Source organism: Teleopsis dalmanni, chromosome X, assembly GCF_002237135.1.
Source record: "Teleopsis dalmanni isolate 2A chromosome X, ASM223713v2, whole genome shotgun sequence".
NCBI classification, from domain to species: Eukaryota; Metazoa; Arthropoda; class Insecta; order Diptera; family Diopsidae; genus Teleopsis; species Teleopsis dalmanni.
This window is the reverse complement of record NC_051848.1, coordinates 46,743,443-46,759,665: the sequence shown is the minus strand read 5'-3', so window position 1 is coordinate 46,759,665 and position 16,223 is coordinate 46,743,443. Positions and strand designations below refer to the sequence as shown.

Genomic DNA, 16,223 nt, shown 5'->3' with positions numbered 1-16,223 from the left:
AATGTAATGGATAACTATAGTTAAACAATCAATTATATTTACACATAAACCGTTCATTGAGCATTATTTGAGTAATTTTTTATAATAGGTATACTGATATAGACATATTTCTATACTTTCTTTCTTTGACTCGGTAAGCATGAACTTCCACTTTGAATCCTCAGTTTAATATTCCAAATTCTCATAACAGTCTTTATAATTTTTTCAGTGTTGCCATACTTTTCATACTTATAATCTGTTCTTAAGTCTTAATATTGTAAAAACCATCTACACTTATGGATTGAAAAAAACTTATAAAAAACGCTTAACTTAAGAATCTTTTAAAAGTGGATTGTAAATCTGATACTAAAAGTAGAAGAATAAATAAAAAAATGTCAAAAGTTAAAGAAGAAAGAAAAGAATTATGTAAATAATTAAAATGTTACCTGTTAATTTACCTTTTCAGTTCTGGTATTAACATAGCGCTGAGTCGTTCTTTTTATTAATCTTAATTAATTTGGAATATTTCGGACCGCGAGCTAAATGTATATTGTGCCATCGATTCATAGTATTAATCTAAGTCTAATTTCATCAACTCGTACTTAAAGTATCGAACTAACATTACCAGTTATTATTTTTCAACCGTTAATAAAGTATTTTACGGTCTATTTCTAATCTCAACAAAATTCAGCATTACAAAATGGTAATTTACTTTATAGTATCTTGTCAAAATTTCAGAAAGAAACTATTCTTCCAGTATAACCAGTATAACCTTCTCGGTATATTCTCTTTATATTGTACATATTAGAAAAGTTTACCTATTCTAAAGTTACAGCGTGGTTTCGGTTTTTAAGTATCAGTTTGCTCCTGCCGGAAATTGTAACGTGACTTGCAGTCCATATGAACTATACCTGTTTGCTATAGTCAAAGATATTTTTTTTAAGGACTCTATTACCATTATTAATGCCATTTGATACTGATACAGTGTTTTTATTAATGCTTGGCTATCAGTCTGGATATCTATTCTGGATAAGATTAAAACGAACGCGTGTATTTATCGCTTGAATCTTTGTTCGGAAGATAGTTCTGTTTATGCTTTGGGGTTTCAACTTTATCAATTCTAGTTCGTTAATGTCCGATTCAGCTTTTTCTTTAATGAGAGAATCGATGATAAACCATGTTGATTTGCTTATGTTAAGATGTATCATTCAGTTTATTACTTAAACTGGATAAATTTCGGATACATCGCCGTTATGTTCTTGTTGAGATGTACCATCTCAATTTTTTTTATTAACTAGTCTTGTTTTAAATCGTTTTTAAATCGTACTCACTATAAAGACAACTCGCCTAGCCGATATTATCTTTGGTTTTTCTTGAAATGGCTTAGTTTGTTGGCGACTGGATATTAATGTAGAGAGGTGTGAGTTTCAAGTGGATGTAAGCGAACATACTTACATGGGTCTAAAGATACTTATATACGTTAGTATTTTCTCACTCTTACACAGTTCTGGTATGCGATTTTTTGAACTGTGCAATTTATCTAGTGTGGTTTTAAGCAAAAATTGACCCACTATAATTTATTCTTACAGAGCAATCTAGAGACTGACTTAAACCAGTTCGTATTTTAAATATGTGAAAAAACTTTGTGGTATAAATAGTTTGAAAATATTTCAAAGTCAAGTTTCTTTAAAAATGGATTGTAAAGTCACTTCAGAATTTTATGGAAAATAAATATTTATGATAGTTTTCTTTTCGAATGGATAAAATATTTTGCGCATTTTGCTCATTATTGTTGCTTCGTTATTTGCACTTTTATATTAAAATAATAAAAATTTGCAACATTTCATTTTATTATAAGTCAAAAATTAAACATAATACGCAAACATTTCTAAAAAATTTCTAAATTTGTAGAACGCGTGGGATCAAGTGGGCTTTGATGATCATGGCAACATAAGCCTGTTGTTGTTGCTTTTGTAGTACAGAACCTTGAAGACAAATGACGTTTACTGAAGAATGTGTACAGAAATTAAAATTTCTTGTATATACGAGTTCAAACATACTCACGGAAATATTTATGGATACGAATTATATTATTACGAAATGAAACGATTTTTATGGAATAAAAACTATTTTCTAATTATGATATATTCATATATACAACTTTGGATAAAAAGTATTCGGCGTTTTTCTGTGCTTCTTATTTTGAAGTACATCAAAGTTTAAAATGGTTACTTCCATTTGGCAATTCTTTATTCGTTTGATTGATGATTAGATCAAAATTTGTGTGTATTGTATAGAGATTGATATTGGTATTCATCGCTTAAAATTACTGCAAGAGTAAATATGAATAAAATTTGTTATATCTAATAATATTACTCTTATAAAGAGAAGAAAGTGATATTGTTAGGTGAAAAGAATTGTGTTATTTTTGATGAAAGCCACTGAAGATCACACACAAAATAATTTTAAACCAGTGCTATAGCGATGCCTATAAGAAGTATCTCAGTGAACTCTTTGAAAAAAGATTTATTAATTCAATTTGTATCTGTGAATTGCTATTGAAACGGAATGAAAACGAAGCGTACGGTAATGGCCATATTACGTAGAAGATCAGATAATCATCGATCATCCATTTGTTGTTGCTTTAAATGTAAATTCAAATCTTGAATGCGAGAGTAAGAGCATAAAATTTAATTCGTAATGGTCACCGGTTATTCCATGCATAGCACGTAACAAGTGATCAAAATATTTAATATACGATAATGTGTGTAAATAATGGTATTGGTCAAAAGCTAATGACGCTTCATAAACACAAAGACATCATATGTGTTTGATGGGAAAATAAGCGCAACATTCACCATGAACTAACTAGCTAACTAATTTATTTGATTATCTAATATCTGTAATTAAAGAAGTGATTAAAGAAAAAGTTAAAGAAGCTTTAAAATTGGATTTATGACGGTCACCGGTAACTCCATGCATAGTATCTATCAAGTGATGAATAGATACTATGCATACAATATTTTCATACAATATTTTGTGAAAATGATATTGATCAAAACCCGATCAAATTTCGTGATTAAGGAAAATAATGATATGGATTTAATGGGTTTGTAAACGTACCATTCATTAAGAACTACCTATCTTAGAACTGTTAGCAATTAATGCGAGGTTTGATGTTTTGACATTGTCAGATTATTATATCTTCTGATCTCCAAAACATACTCTTGCTATATCTATTGTAATTGATAACTGAGTTAGTCTTTCAAAGATAATATCCTGGAAATCTAGAATAAATGCGTATTATGCAGTATATATTAATTAATAAAACTTATAAATTAATAAATATATAAATCAATAAAATTGTTTTTTTTAATAAAAAAGAAATATGTTTATTTATTTAAAAAAGCAGTGAATAATTTTCTCCCATCCTTTAGCAAAAGTCAAATAATTTTATTCAATTTTATATTAATTTAAAATTTTGTTATCAAACAATCTGCCAATTTGGTCATAATTAACATATTTATTTAATTTCGGAAATATATATACATTTTATTTTTAATAAAAAACAATGACATTTAATAAAATATTTTTCACGTTTTTTGCAGTTAAAAATGATCTATTACAAATTATCGTCACTTCGTTTTTAAAAAATTGGGAAAATCTATTAACATATTCGAACTATTTATTTTTTTGGTAAGTACAAATTTTTTTTTTATATATTTTTATTTTTTTTATTATAATCATTTGTTCTCAAGTACATCCAAAGCGAACTTCGAAGTAAATAGAACTTTTTTGTCCCAGTAAATTTTCAGTAAATCCAGTAAATAGAGCATTTAACATATTGATGTATGTATTTATAAATCTTATTATACGAATAGAAGAGGAATTACTGGATCCCTGTACAGACATCCTAAAGAATTACAATTGAGGTACAATAAATGCTAAAATTTATTTTTTTTTAAATTAAAAATATTTTTTTTTTTGACAGGGAACGTAGTTAGCTATAAACTAAAGTAATATGATAAAATCGTTTACCACAGACAGTATTATTAGCTATGAACCGAAGTTCAGAGGTATAACCCTTGTTTCCGAGTGCTAATGTGTTTTGCTATACTCTTACCGACTTATATATTTGACAATAAATAAGCTCACTATAAAAACTGGTTTTTAAAAATTCTTTATACTTTGAACTCCACTTTATATAACCGAATTAAATTCGGTTAATTTTTAGTAATTTCTTCTATGTGTTAAGACCTTTACAGGTTTCTCTATTTAGATTTAAGTCTGTAACTTTCTGATATTTTTATCTTCGAGGTTGTATTTTGCGTTCATATGACTGCCTGTATTCTACTCCACGACAGTATGAGATATGCTATCAGTAATATTCCAGGTGCTGTAATTTTCAAATTGCAACAAACCCTTTAGCCAAGGTATTACCTATTGGAACAGGGGTTTCTTACATAAATTTTTTAATTATGAAACCTAATGAAAACACAGTTTTTTATTTTATTTATGTTTATTATATTATTATATTTAATTTACAACTAATAGAGTTGATAATTTGAAGCATAATTATATTTGACTAGCTAAATAATAACAGGTCAATATTGTTAAATACTTCGAGACCTTTTTGATATTATATTTAGGAAAAAATACCTCATTTGAAAAAGTAAAAAATTTTGTTTTACTAAGACAACATATTAGATCGTTTTTAAACTATTTAAACTAATTAAATTTTAAACAGTAAAATTGGTCAAATTACGTTATAAAGTGCTATCACACTTACCCTAGTAAATTTAATGCCATATGATTTTCGTATAATATGTTTCGAAGTGTGAAAAATTGGTGTGCTGTGGACGTAACTAATAAATACTTTAAACAGAAGAATCCTTTTTTTAAGATGAAAAAAACCATAGCATAATAGCATAGTCATAGCCATAGTTGTTACCATAGCAACTATCTGGTATCTCTTGTAACAATAAGAGATACCAGAATTGTATGAACCTCTCAAAAGAAAAACTTAGAATCATCACAGGAATTCTAACAAGGCACTGTAGACTAAAATACAAACTGTAAATTCTGTCAAGAGAATGAAGAGTCGGCCACACATGTGCTGTTAGAATGCCCTGCGCTAATGCACATAGGAAATAGGTACCTAGGAATGTATATTCTTACGGAAGAGGCAATAAAACTCTGTAAAGTAGGTTCTATACTACTTTTTATTGATGCAACAGGGCTTAAAGACCTGCTCTAAGCTCAGAAGAGGGCACAATAGACCCAACGGTCACATCCTCTAACAATAATAATAATATCATAGCAATAACTGCGTAGAGTTTAAAAAATAAAAATAAGCTAAAACACGACTATTTTTATTTGTCACCGACGTATCCAAAAGTATTTGTACATTTCGAGTGCTTACTGAATTCGATACTTAACTGAAATTGTTTGGTATGTAGAATATATCAGAGAAGGACTTCTTAATATGAAGTCCTCTATAATCTTCACATTCACACGGTCAGAAATTTGGCGCGTAATTTCAGCAATTTAAGAGTAAAAGACCCGCGACGCCTAGTGTGAACGCTTTTCTACCTTAAATTTGTTGGCAAGTTTAGTTTTAGAGTTAAATCATATTGACACTCAACGTTGTGACGTGTTACACTCATAAATTGCTTAAATTACGCTCACCATTTTTTGAAATGCTTGTAAAGCTAATGAGAGAATGATTTCTCATATACGTTCCCACCAAAAATACCAAGCAATGTTACAATACTCAGCCATAACGCTAGTGTTGGCGTCTGTGCAAAAGTATTCCCCCATAAGGTTTATAGACGTTTCAAAAATGCTGAGCGTAATTTTATTTATTTATGAGTAAAGCAATTTATGACCCATGACGCTAGGCGTCAATGTGTTTTTGCCTTTTTGGTATTGTGTATCACTGTTCACGATGTCAACATAATACATTGATAAACCTAATATTATGTGTAAACGCTTTTAAACGCTATGCTTTTAGACAGTCTTTAAGAGTTTTTTGTGTATGATAGAATCATTCAATTTACACATAATATTTATTATGCAAAATATTTATCTTACGTCTAACCTTTTTTTTATCTTTTCAGCATCAATTTGTTAGACTTCCAATAAAACCACCTTAATTCACCAGTGTATAAGATCCATATATATTTAACTACTTAGATTAGCAAATATGGGAAAGGACTATTACAAAACTTTAGGTTTGCCTAAAACTGCCTCTGATGAAGAAATAAAAAAGGCTTACAGAAAGCTGGCCTTGCGTTATCACCCAGATAAAAATAAAGCAGCTAATGCAGAAGAAAAGTTTAAAGAAGTCGCTGAGGCCTATGAAGTGCTTTCAGATAAACAAAAACGTGAAATATATGACAAATATGGAGAGGATGGCTTAAAACGCGGAGGTATTGAATAATTTATCATATTTCTAGATTTGAAAATCAAAAAATATACAATAATTTTATTTTCCTTGGATATGTTAAGGTACGCGTAATGGCACTGGTAATAATAGTTCATTTACATATCAATTTCATGGCGACCCACGGGCTACTTTCGAACAGTTTTTCGGTTCAAGTGATCCATTTAGTTCATTTTTTAATATGGGCGATAACTTGTTTGACACAAAAGTGTTCGATCTTGACACTGAGAACGATTTCTTTTCTTCACCATTTGGCGGCTTAGGTTCCAGGCACGGGCTAGGCAGTGCATTCAGGTAATTACGTGTAGAATATGAAATATATAACTATAATTCATGATTAAATAATCATGTAAAGGCCCTCATTCAGATCGCATTCATTTAATGTGCACACACCATTTAAGAAGGAAAAACAGCAGGATCCTCCAGTGGAGCATGATCTTTATGTTACCCTAGAGGAAATATATCACGGGTGCGTTAAGAAAATGAAAATATCGCGGCGCGTAGTTCAAACTGATGGTTCTTCAAAGAAGGAAGATAAATATGTTAGCATTTCGATCAAGCCTGGCTGGAAATCTGGTACAAAAGTCACATTTCAAAAAGAAGGCGATCAAACGCATGGCAAAATACCTGCAGATATTGTATTCATAATAAGAGATAAACCCCATGCAATGTTCAAACGTGAAGGCAGCGATTTGCGATACACAGCGCGTTTAACACTGAAACAGGTGAGAAAGTTCAAAATTTTTGCTAACGCCTTTTAATGAATTAAAATGCCAAAACTCGTTAAATAAGTTATGACCATTTTGAAATACTGATTAAATGAAATTTGTATCTGTAGCTGAAAATGTTCCCACATTATAAAGCAATTATATGTTTTGAAATTCTAACCATGCATTTCCACAAACAGTTAAATGCCTATTATGTAAAACTAGTTGTAAGAATCGAAATCGATTTTAATGCAATCTGACACCAAAAAATATATTAAGCCATTTTTCTCAAATTAATTAAAAACATGTCAATTTTGTAATGACCAATTATGTTTTTTTGTTACGTTAACTATCAGTACGTATTTTTAATCAAAACTTAAAAAATCAATTAATATACTTTTTTGTCTTGTTTTTAATTAATTTTTTATTAATTTATTCCATTTATAATTGCACGTATTATGTTAACATTACGTCCAAAAACTGACAAGTACTTCACGCATATGGGCTGTACCAAAGTACTTTAACTCCATATCCAATCTTACTGCATTGTACCAAAAATTAAAACTAAAAAAATTATTTTGTCCAAAATCTCAATATCTCAAACCCAAATAACCAACTGTAGGTGATTGCATAGTCTAGTCAAATGAATAGTCTAATGAAAGTCTAATGAAAGAAATCGTATATATGCGGGGCACCATATTCCGTATTTGCTGTTATAAAGTATAGTAAGGGATCGTGCAACGAAAAAATATCCTTTGTCCAAAACTTTTATATTTCACATCGAAATAGCTAACGGGAGATGATGCCTTGGTCTGTGTCAAAGAGTCGTCGTATAACCAAAAAACATGTTCTGTACAAAATTTTAATATTCTGCACCCAAATAGCTTTTATAGTCTTCCAAATTTTTCAGCCGTGTTTAAATAATATAATATATGCCAAACAAAACAATATGTTCACTTTACTATTTTATAATATGTTATGTGTCATATTATAGTAGCCCCGCGTGTTTAAATTGTAATAATTTATTACAAAAATGGATGATGGTTTTTCAGACAAAAATTTTCTTCAGTAATGGGACTTAGTTTTCGCTCAATAAATTTGTTAAAAAGGAAAATTGTCGAATTTAAGGTAGTGAAAATCCTTAAGTAAGTGTTAAAACATCAGTGCATACACAAAAATATGGCTTGACATTACACTGGACGTATGATAACCCTATATTTTTTTTGAAAATGGTTATGGTGTGTTAATTCTGATCGTTCAAACCAGAAGATTGCTACTTTTTTGCGTGAATATAAATAAATGGCTAATATTGATATTCAGATGTCTGAGTTGGTGAATCAGCACCTTTACTCTATTTTATCTGTGGACAGTTTTAAGTCACACTAAGAATAACTGAATACGGGGCTTTATAATATGATGGATCTGATGTCTTTGTATCTGCCTGTGTTTATCAAAATTCGCTGTATTTTTAGGATGCTGCGAGTTGGATTATTGTGACTGTCAATTATATTGAACAGTTTCAGAGCACGATCTTTAATGTATTTTTCGACTGAATCGACTCTCAGATCTCTGTAGATATCCGCTCCTCTTACGTACCATGGAAATATGTTCCATGGAAGATGTTTCAATAATGTTTTGTTTAACATCCATAAACAGATAGTTCAAGAAAATATTTGAAATAAAAATTTGATTGGAGTTTCAATTACATTAATTTTATGAAACTTCAAAATGGATACTGTTTTATACTCTTAATATATGTACTAAACGCTTAAGCTATATTATAGTGAAGTGCATATAATATCTAACTCATATCTATTAGTCAATCAACTATAAGAACTATAAAAATTACGTTATATGGTTGTCATTGTTTGTTGTCAAATTTTTTGGTTGTATGAAAAAAAGTTGACAGGTGCATAAAATTTTGTAAAAAATTATGTTTTGCTGTGGTTTTGATCGTTCAAGTGTGAAGTTTAGTATGGGACATATTTTTAACATTTATTAAAATATAGTACATATATAGTTTTTCTTAATTATGGAAGCAATCTCAACACTCAAACGCTTATAGTAACATTGTTAATTTATTGCTTGTTATTGTGTCAGTTTTAGTAAAACTGTTTGGAGTTTATCTGAAAAGCAGAAATAAATTGTGCCCGAATAAGGAAATTTAAACTTTGTGTGATTTTTTATTGATCGTATTATGTGCTCATGACTTTGCTGTATCTTGCAATTAGTAGGCTTCCACCTCTAAAAAGTTTTAATAATTAATTAGTTGTTTTTTTTATTTTTATCAAATTAAATTGAATTAATTTTGAATATTTAAAAAAATTTGGTAAAAACATACATTGCTTGCTAGGCTGGCTTAGTTTCAAAATTGGCATGTTTGCGTTGCCGTTTGTGGTACTTTGATGTGTTGATGATCAACAGATGCGACTATAATAACTAATGAGAAATAATGTATAAAAACAGAAATAATATTTTATTTAACCCAGTGAACGAGATTAAAATTCCACTATTGTACAATGCTATTCGCATTATTATTAATTGTACACCTTAATGCTGCTTTTGTGAACTGTAATGTGAAAATCGACATCAAATTATTTATCAAGTTTTGAACTATCAAAAGGTGCGATTGGGAGATTTTATAGTTATTAAAAATATATCAACTGAAATTATTTTTGTATTATTAAAAGAAGGGATCCTGCACTGCGACCTTAAAGATCTATTGTGCCTCTTAGTCGGGTTAGAGTGTTTCTCCAGGTTTAATATCTTTAATGAAAGACAGTATAGAGCCTATTTTTCCTAGTCTTGAATTCTTATGATCCATGAAATATCATCTTAAGTGTTTCTTCCGCTTGTGTATCAATGCCGGGCACTCCCTAAGCACATGGTATGCGTTTCTCTCTCTTCTCTACAGTATCTGCAGTCTGAGTTGGATTGAATTCCTAACTTCGATAGATGATTATTCAATGTACAGTGATCGGTAAATAATCCCGTAATAATTCTTAGGTTATTTTTTGATTGTGCTATGCAATCTTTGAAGCGTTTTAAGTTGTAAGTCCATAAAAGCATTTTAGATTGTGAGAGTCTTAGTAGCATTTCCCAATAGGGTTCTCTTTCTTTTTCCTATGCGTCATTCATAAGAATGGATAGAGTTACTTTGCTTAGACCACAGAATGGTTCTGGGCCTACCATTCTTGAGGTCTCTCCGTCTCTCCTATTAGTACAGCATAGATTTTTTTTCGATTTGATGGCATTTATTTACATTTTTAATTATTTGTCAAAGTTAAACAAAATGAAAGAAAACAACATAATATGTCATCATTGCAACAACCGTCTGTCAGATGTTAAGTATAATTCCTTAAAAAGAAAGTTCTGGCACATAATTCGTTTTTCTATAAATTAAATATCTTTTTTTATTTCACATCATTTGAACCATTTAACACATCAATGAGTTTAAATTTACATATCCTAAATTTTTGAAAATATCTACATCGACAGTTTTATATTACTGGACATCTTCTCATAAAATGTTGTGTGAAGACCTTCCACTTTACTTAAATTGCATAGGGTATAATTGATAGAGTTCCTTCTAGCTATATCTTTTTTTATTTCACATCATTTGAACCATTTAACACATCAATGAGTTTAAATTTACATATCCTAAATTTTTGAAAATATCTACATCGACAGTTTTATATTACTGGACATCATCTCATAAAATGTTGTGTGAAGACCTTCCACTTTACTTAAATTGCATAGGGTATAATTGATAGAGTTCCTTCTAGCTATTGATGTCAATTTTGCTATAAAAGCTTGCTTCGGATTATGGTGATCCAAGAGATTTTTTTCAGGGAATAAGCTTTTGTCGCAATATGTTCCCTCTCTCTTAGGTAAGCGAACTTTCTGCTAACTTAGTGTTCACTACTCCAGATTTTTTCAAGATAAGTTTAGAGCTTACTTTTTTCGTAGCTTTTTGACTAAAAGATTTGTTTACTAATATATAATGCATGTGTTATCATATATCACTTATCCAAGATATATCTAGGATATATACATAACATATATCTAATAATGTTTCATTGTATCAATAAATATGAAAGATTCGATATTTATTTCGAAGAGGCTTTGTTTCTCTATATTTGTTTTCACATTGTTTTATCTGGTGTGATCCAAAGTAAAGTAAATGGCAAAATGAAAAGAAATGACAGTAAATAACAAACCCGTTCCCATCTCGTAAATTTTGGTTTAAGAAAAAGAACTCCACAATTCAAGAGAGAAATTAAAATGAATAATGAAGCTAAGTAATATTGATGCGGTACCCATATTGGGTCAACCGATTAATATACCGACAATTCGTACCGAAACCAGCGAAGTACATGATGGTTGCTTGGACCCTCCCCATTCCCCTTACCCCTCTCCCACCGTAAACCAACACCCATCTACATCTTAACTCAGGTATTCGTCTTATAAAACGTTTTATGTTATCTGCTTTTAGGTCCCAGCGGTTTACCATAACGACATGGCTGCTTGGCTACCTCCATAAATTTTTGTGCTTTTATTAAATGATGTTGTGATTGATCGTTTCATAAAAATTTTATTATCAAACAATATTTTTTAATAATCAATATATATAAAATTATATTATTCTTTTATTGTTTAGTATTTAAATTAATTTTCTTTAATTGTTGTAGGCTCTTTGTGGAGTGGTTTTCCAAGTTCCTACAATGTCCGGCGATAAACTGCGGATAAGTACTATGCAGGAAATAATTAAACCGAATACAGTTAAACGTATTCAAGGGTACGGTCTTCCCTTCCCTAAGGATACAACGCGCAAAGGTGATTTACTTGTGGCATTTGATATACAATTTCCGGAGAAATTAACAGCCGCGCAAAAGGAAGTTCTTAGGGATATGTTATGATGAGATGTCTAACTTTAACTGTTTGTTAATAAAATTCAGTTCTGTCAATATGATCACCATCGGTAGTTGATTTTTTCTCGATGCGATTGTCAGTTTTATTTTATTTTTTTTTGGCTTTATTAAAAATTAATACAAGTATTTAACATTTTTTTAAAAAAAAATTGTACTTCTTAATGTTTTCTTTATAGACTCATTTACTTTTAACTACTTATTATAAATATTATTATTAAATATTTTGTTGCTAGGATTTATTTAAATTATTTTATTTTTTTATATATATTTTTTGTATTAAAAATATTTTAAGTTCGTTTTTAAAAGATCTGAAGTTTGTTTAGGTGTACGCCTGGCGTTTCTTAATCAAAGAACAAAACGTAAACTTAAATTAAAATTGTTTTAACAAATGAAATTTTGAAATTTAATAAATTATAAATTCAGCCATCAATATAAAATAATTAAAAACTCAAAAAGCAAATAAAAAAGAGAAAAACGCATAACATAAAAATTAATATTTATTTTTCTAAAAATAAATAACAAATTTGATTACTAAAGAAAAATCAGTTGTTTTTATTATTTAATTCACATTTATTATTTAATTTCATTCGTTTATTACAAATAATTATACAATTTCTAGAATTTTTTCGTTTAAATCTCTGGCGTTGACATGTCGAATCTATTGTGATACTGCTACAGTACAAAATATTTTTGAATGAACAACCAAGAGTACTATAAAGATCAATCGATACCCCTCGTAATGACAACGCTTTTCTTAACCTGCCGACCTCGTCGAATTTCTAACCCCATATTTTATTAATTCAATTATTCTATAGCTGGTTTATGATTGTTGGTACACACAATTTAAGTATGGCTTTAGTGTTCACTTGGTTAATGAACACTGACTCTGAGCTTCAAAGTTGGCAGGGTACGAGTTAAACTCTTTGTACTTGCAATCTCAAAAATTATTTACTTATAATTAAATATAAAAAAAAGTGCAAAAATCACTGATTATGGGTAACACTTGAAACAGTTGTATGTTCATTCATAAATTCAATTAATTAAAAATAATAAAATTTTGTTATTACAATTCACTTCATTCGATAAGAAACCTCTCTATTGAAAACAGTAGTCTGTAATGTTGTTATTGTATTCCGCCGGGATCTGCTTATGAAGTGCCTTTGGAGGTGGTTGAACAGCGCTTGGTCGTCTTCGACGAGTGGCTCCGGGACATAGACCCAGCTGTTCTTGGAACCAGTCTAGAAGTCTTATGGTAATTAGTAAATCTGGGTTGATTTTTTAAATTAAGATGCTCTTTTAACGCATTTTAAGTGCATTTTCATTCTCGATTGGTGAATCTGGGGCAAAATGTATAAGACTTGAGATTAATTTATAACACTTTAGATATTTTGCCAGAGTAGTAAATTTACCCCAAAATTAACAACTGTTTTGTATAATTTAACAGATAGATTGTGATTTGATTCGATATGTGTTTATGAAAAATATAAATGTCTAATAACACTTATACACAGAAGGTAGATTACTCTTAAAATGTTCGATTGGGCTACAAAATTTAATAGATCGAAAGTAAATCTAGATTGAATCGAGATTTACCAATCGAAAACGCCATTAGTTTCTTTCGTCAAAACGGACATCAAAGATCAATTTAATATGATTAGATTAGTTAACTCAGTCAAAAAAATTTAATATTTTATTATTTTTTTAATATTATATTATTTAATATTATATTATTTAATATTGTATTATTTAATATTATATTATATATATATAATTAATATAATAAATCCGGTAATATCTTTAAAAGTAAAATATAAACGAAAAGAAATTTGATCAAAATTTGAATTCAATCCCATTGGGAAAGCTATATTTATTTATGATATATATCTTTTCTCATTATACAGTTTATTAAGCTGTACTTCTTTTTTATATAGAACGATTTGTCACTTTTTGGAATTCGTCTTGGAATTGTTGCTCGTTTGGAATTTTGAGTACGATTTTTATAATTAAATATTTTTTTTCGATTTTTTATAAACGATAATAATGTTATACGTTATATTAACTGAGCTTTGATTGCGGGACTATGCATTAGTTAAATACCATAATTATTAACGATATATACCCTTTTTCATTATACATTTTTTGCGTTGTACTTCCGATTTGGAAAGAACGATTTCCTGCTATTTTGAATTCATGTTGGAATCGATTGCATTTAATGGGCATCCTTTATATAGTAATAATTTTATATATTTTTTTATTTGACTCTTCGAAGTGCCATTGTACGTCCGCATGAATGGTATGCTAAGAGACCTTAGAATAGATTCGGTCAAAAAATACATAAAGGGCAAAGCACTGAAGCTATAAGCGAAAACCGACAGGCTTCCCTATTTAGCACTATCTAATCTCAGAAAAATCACTAACCGCACGGGACGGTACGCAGATCTTAGATCAGTCATTGAATAAACACGAAGCTTATGAGAAATACACAAATTGGTCAGAGAGATCTTAGATCTTTTGCAGATTTTAGATCAGTCATTGAATAAACACGAAGCTTATGAGAAATATACAAATTAGTTAGAGAGATGAGTGGGACTCTGCAGCAACCCCCCCCAGCTATCAAAGAGTAAAATTGCCCAGTTGCACTAACTCGGAAAAGGCTCAACATTAGACATCCTTTTAATAAGGAATAAGTTTCTGCTATTTGGAATTCGTGTTGGTAACTATTGCAGTTAATTGGTATCTTTTATATAGTAATAATTGTATACATTTCTGATTGAGCGTTAATGTATTAGTTAAATACTATATTTATTTACGATATATGTCCCTCCTAACTATATATATTTCTGAGTCGTACTTCCTTTTAATAAGGAACGGTTTCTTGCCATTTAAATTGTGTAACAAATTTTTAATATTATGCGAATGTTTAAAGTGAGTTGTTTACAATACTGAGATTTTGATCAGCAGCTCGTCTTCCAACCAAATATATGCCGCCTAAATTGTTAACATTTGTTTCTCATTGCGATTCAATAAGGATGAAACTGCAATTGTTATTTACGCGTGCGATGCCAAACTTATCGCTAATGGCATAAACATCCGCTACGTGAGTGGAATTTCGAATCTAAAATAAACCAAAGTACTTTGGCTCAATATTGCCTCACCAAATCAAACTACATACATACATTATTCCAAAGGAAACCAAACCAAAGCAAACTGAATTTAACCAACGCAAATCAAATAAAATGAAACCAAATAAAGACCGAGGCGCATCACGGCACAATTCCATAAAGCAAACAGGAATGTGCAATTGATGTTTGAAGTAGAAATGTTGGCTCCGTTGATATACGTGATTGTGTTCATTGTGGCAGTGGAGGCTTTGGAATTGACTGTTGCGTGGTGGCAGTGGTGGCAGTCGACGAAATTCTAGTACTAGGTATAATCAAACTTTCAACATTATCTACCGATTTTGGGTACATTTCCCCCCTTTTTTCGTTCTTGACTTTCTTAGTCATTACTGTTGTTTTGTTCCGTATGTCTATTGGGGCACGTTTTTACAAAGCAGAAAATAAAAAATATAAACTACTTCATACTTTTTTACTACGTTACGGAATGGCGCATCGTATCATACCGGAAAATCATTTCAAAATTCAATCCACACATTTCTCAGTTGTCGATGATACCATTGTGATTTGCAACGAAGCGTATATTTTTGTGCACTTAGTAAATTTGCTTAATCACCCCGGCTCTATTATTTTTTTTAACTTTTTGTAATATGGTAATATGACTTAAAAATTACTGAAAGATTTGAACGCCTTTTAATATCGATACCATCAAGGATTTAGCAGTATGGCAATGCTATATGATAACATTATTTCTTGGGTAATGAAGTTTATATTGGTCAATATTTCAGTATCTTTTATGACATTTTGCCACTTTTGGATAGCTTCATAATTCTATCGATGTAGAACTACTGCAATTTATTGGTCAACAACTAGTGTTAGTGATTTCCAATGGCTCTATGGTCGGCCAATTTCTTATCATTAAAAAAAAGAAAAAAAAATAAATATGCAAGAACCCAAGCAAATGGTAGTCGGGCGGTGTAAGGTCCGGGCTATACAGTGGATGCATCAAAACTAAACAACTAAGTTTCGTCTTTGATTGTTCCGT

General features: G+C 30.0%; 1 protein-coding gene across 2 annotated transcripts in view; it reads left to right on the top strand.

The window, feature by feature from the left end:
• The window catches only part of LOC119688967 (dnaJ protein homolog 1), a 34,281-nt gene extending 22,085 nt beyond the window's left edge, over positions 1–12,196 (top strand). Inside the window, exons 3-7 of one of the 2 annotated variants that reach the window (XM_038103670.1) lie at positions 3,588–3,675; positions 6,099–6,410; positions 6,490–6,718; positions 6,792–7,149; positions 11,823–12,196. In XM_038103670.1, the coding sequence (XP_037959598.1) occupies positions 6,185–6,410; positions 6,490–6,718; positions 6,792–7,149; positions 11,823–12,050 (1,041 nt within the window). In that variant the 5' untranslated portion in view covers positions 3,588–3,675; positions 6,099–6,184 and the 3' untranslated portion in view covers positions 12,051–12,196. Of the gene's footprint in view, positions 1–3,587; positions 3,676–6,098; positions 6,411–6,489; positions 6,719–6,779; positions 7,150–11,822 lie in introns of both variants that reach the window. The other variant, XM_038103669.1, reaches the window with a different exon arrangement.
• Positions 12,197–16,223: the final 4,027 nt, after the last annotated feature.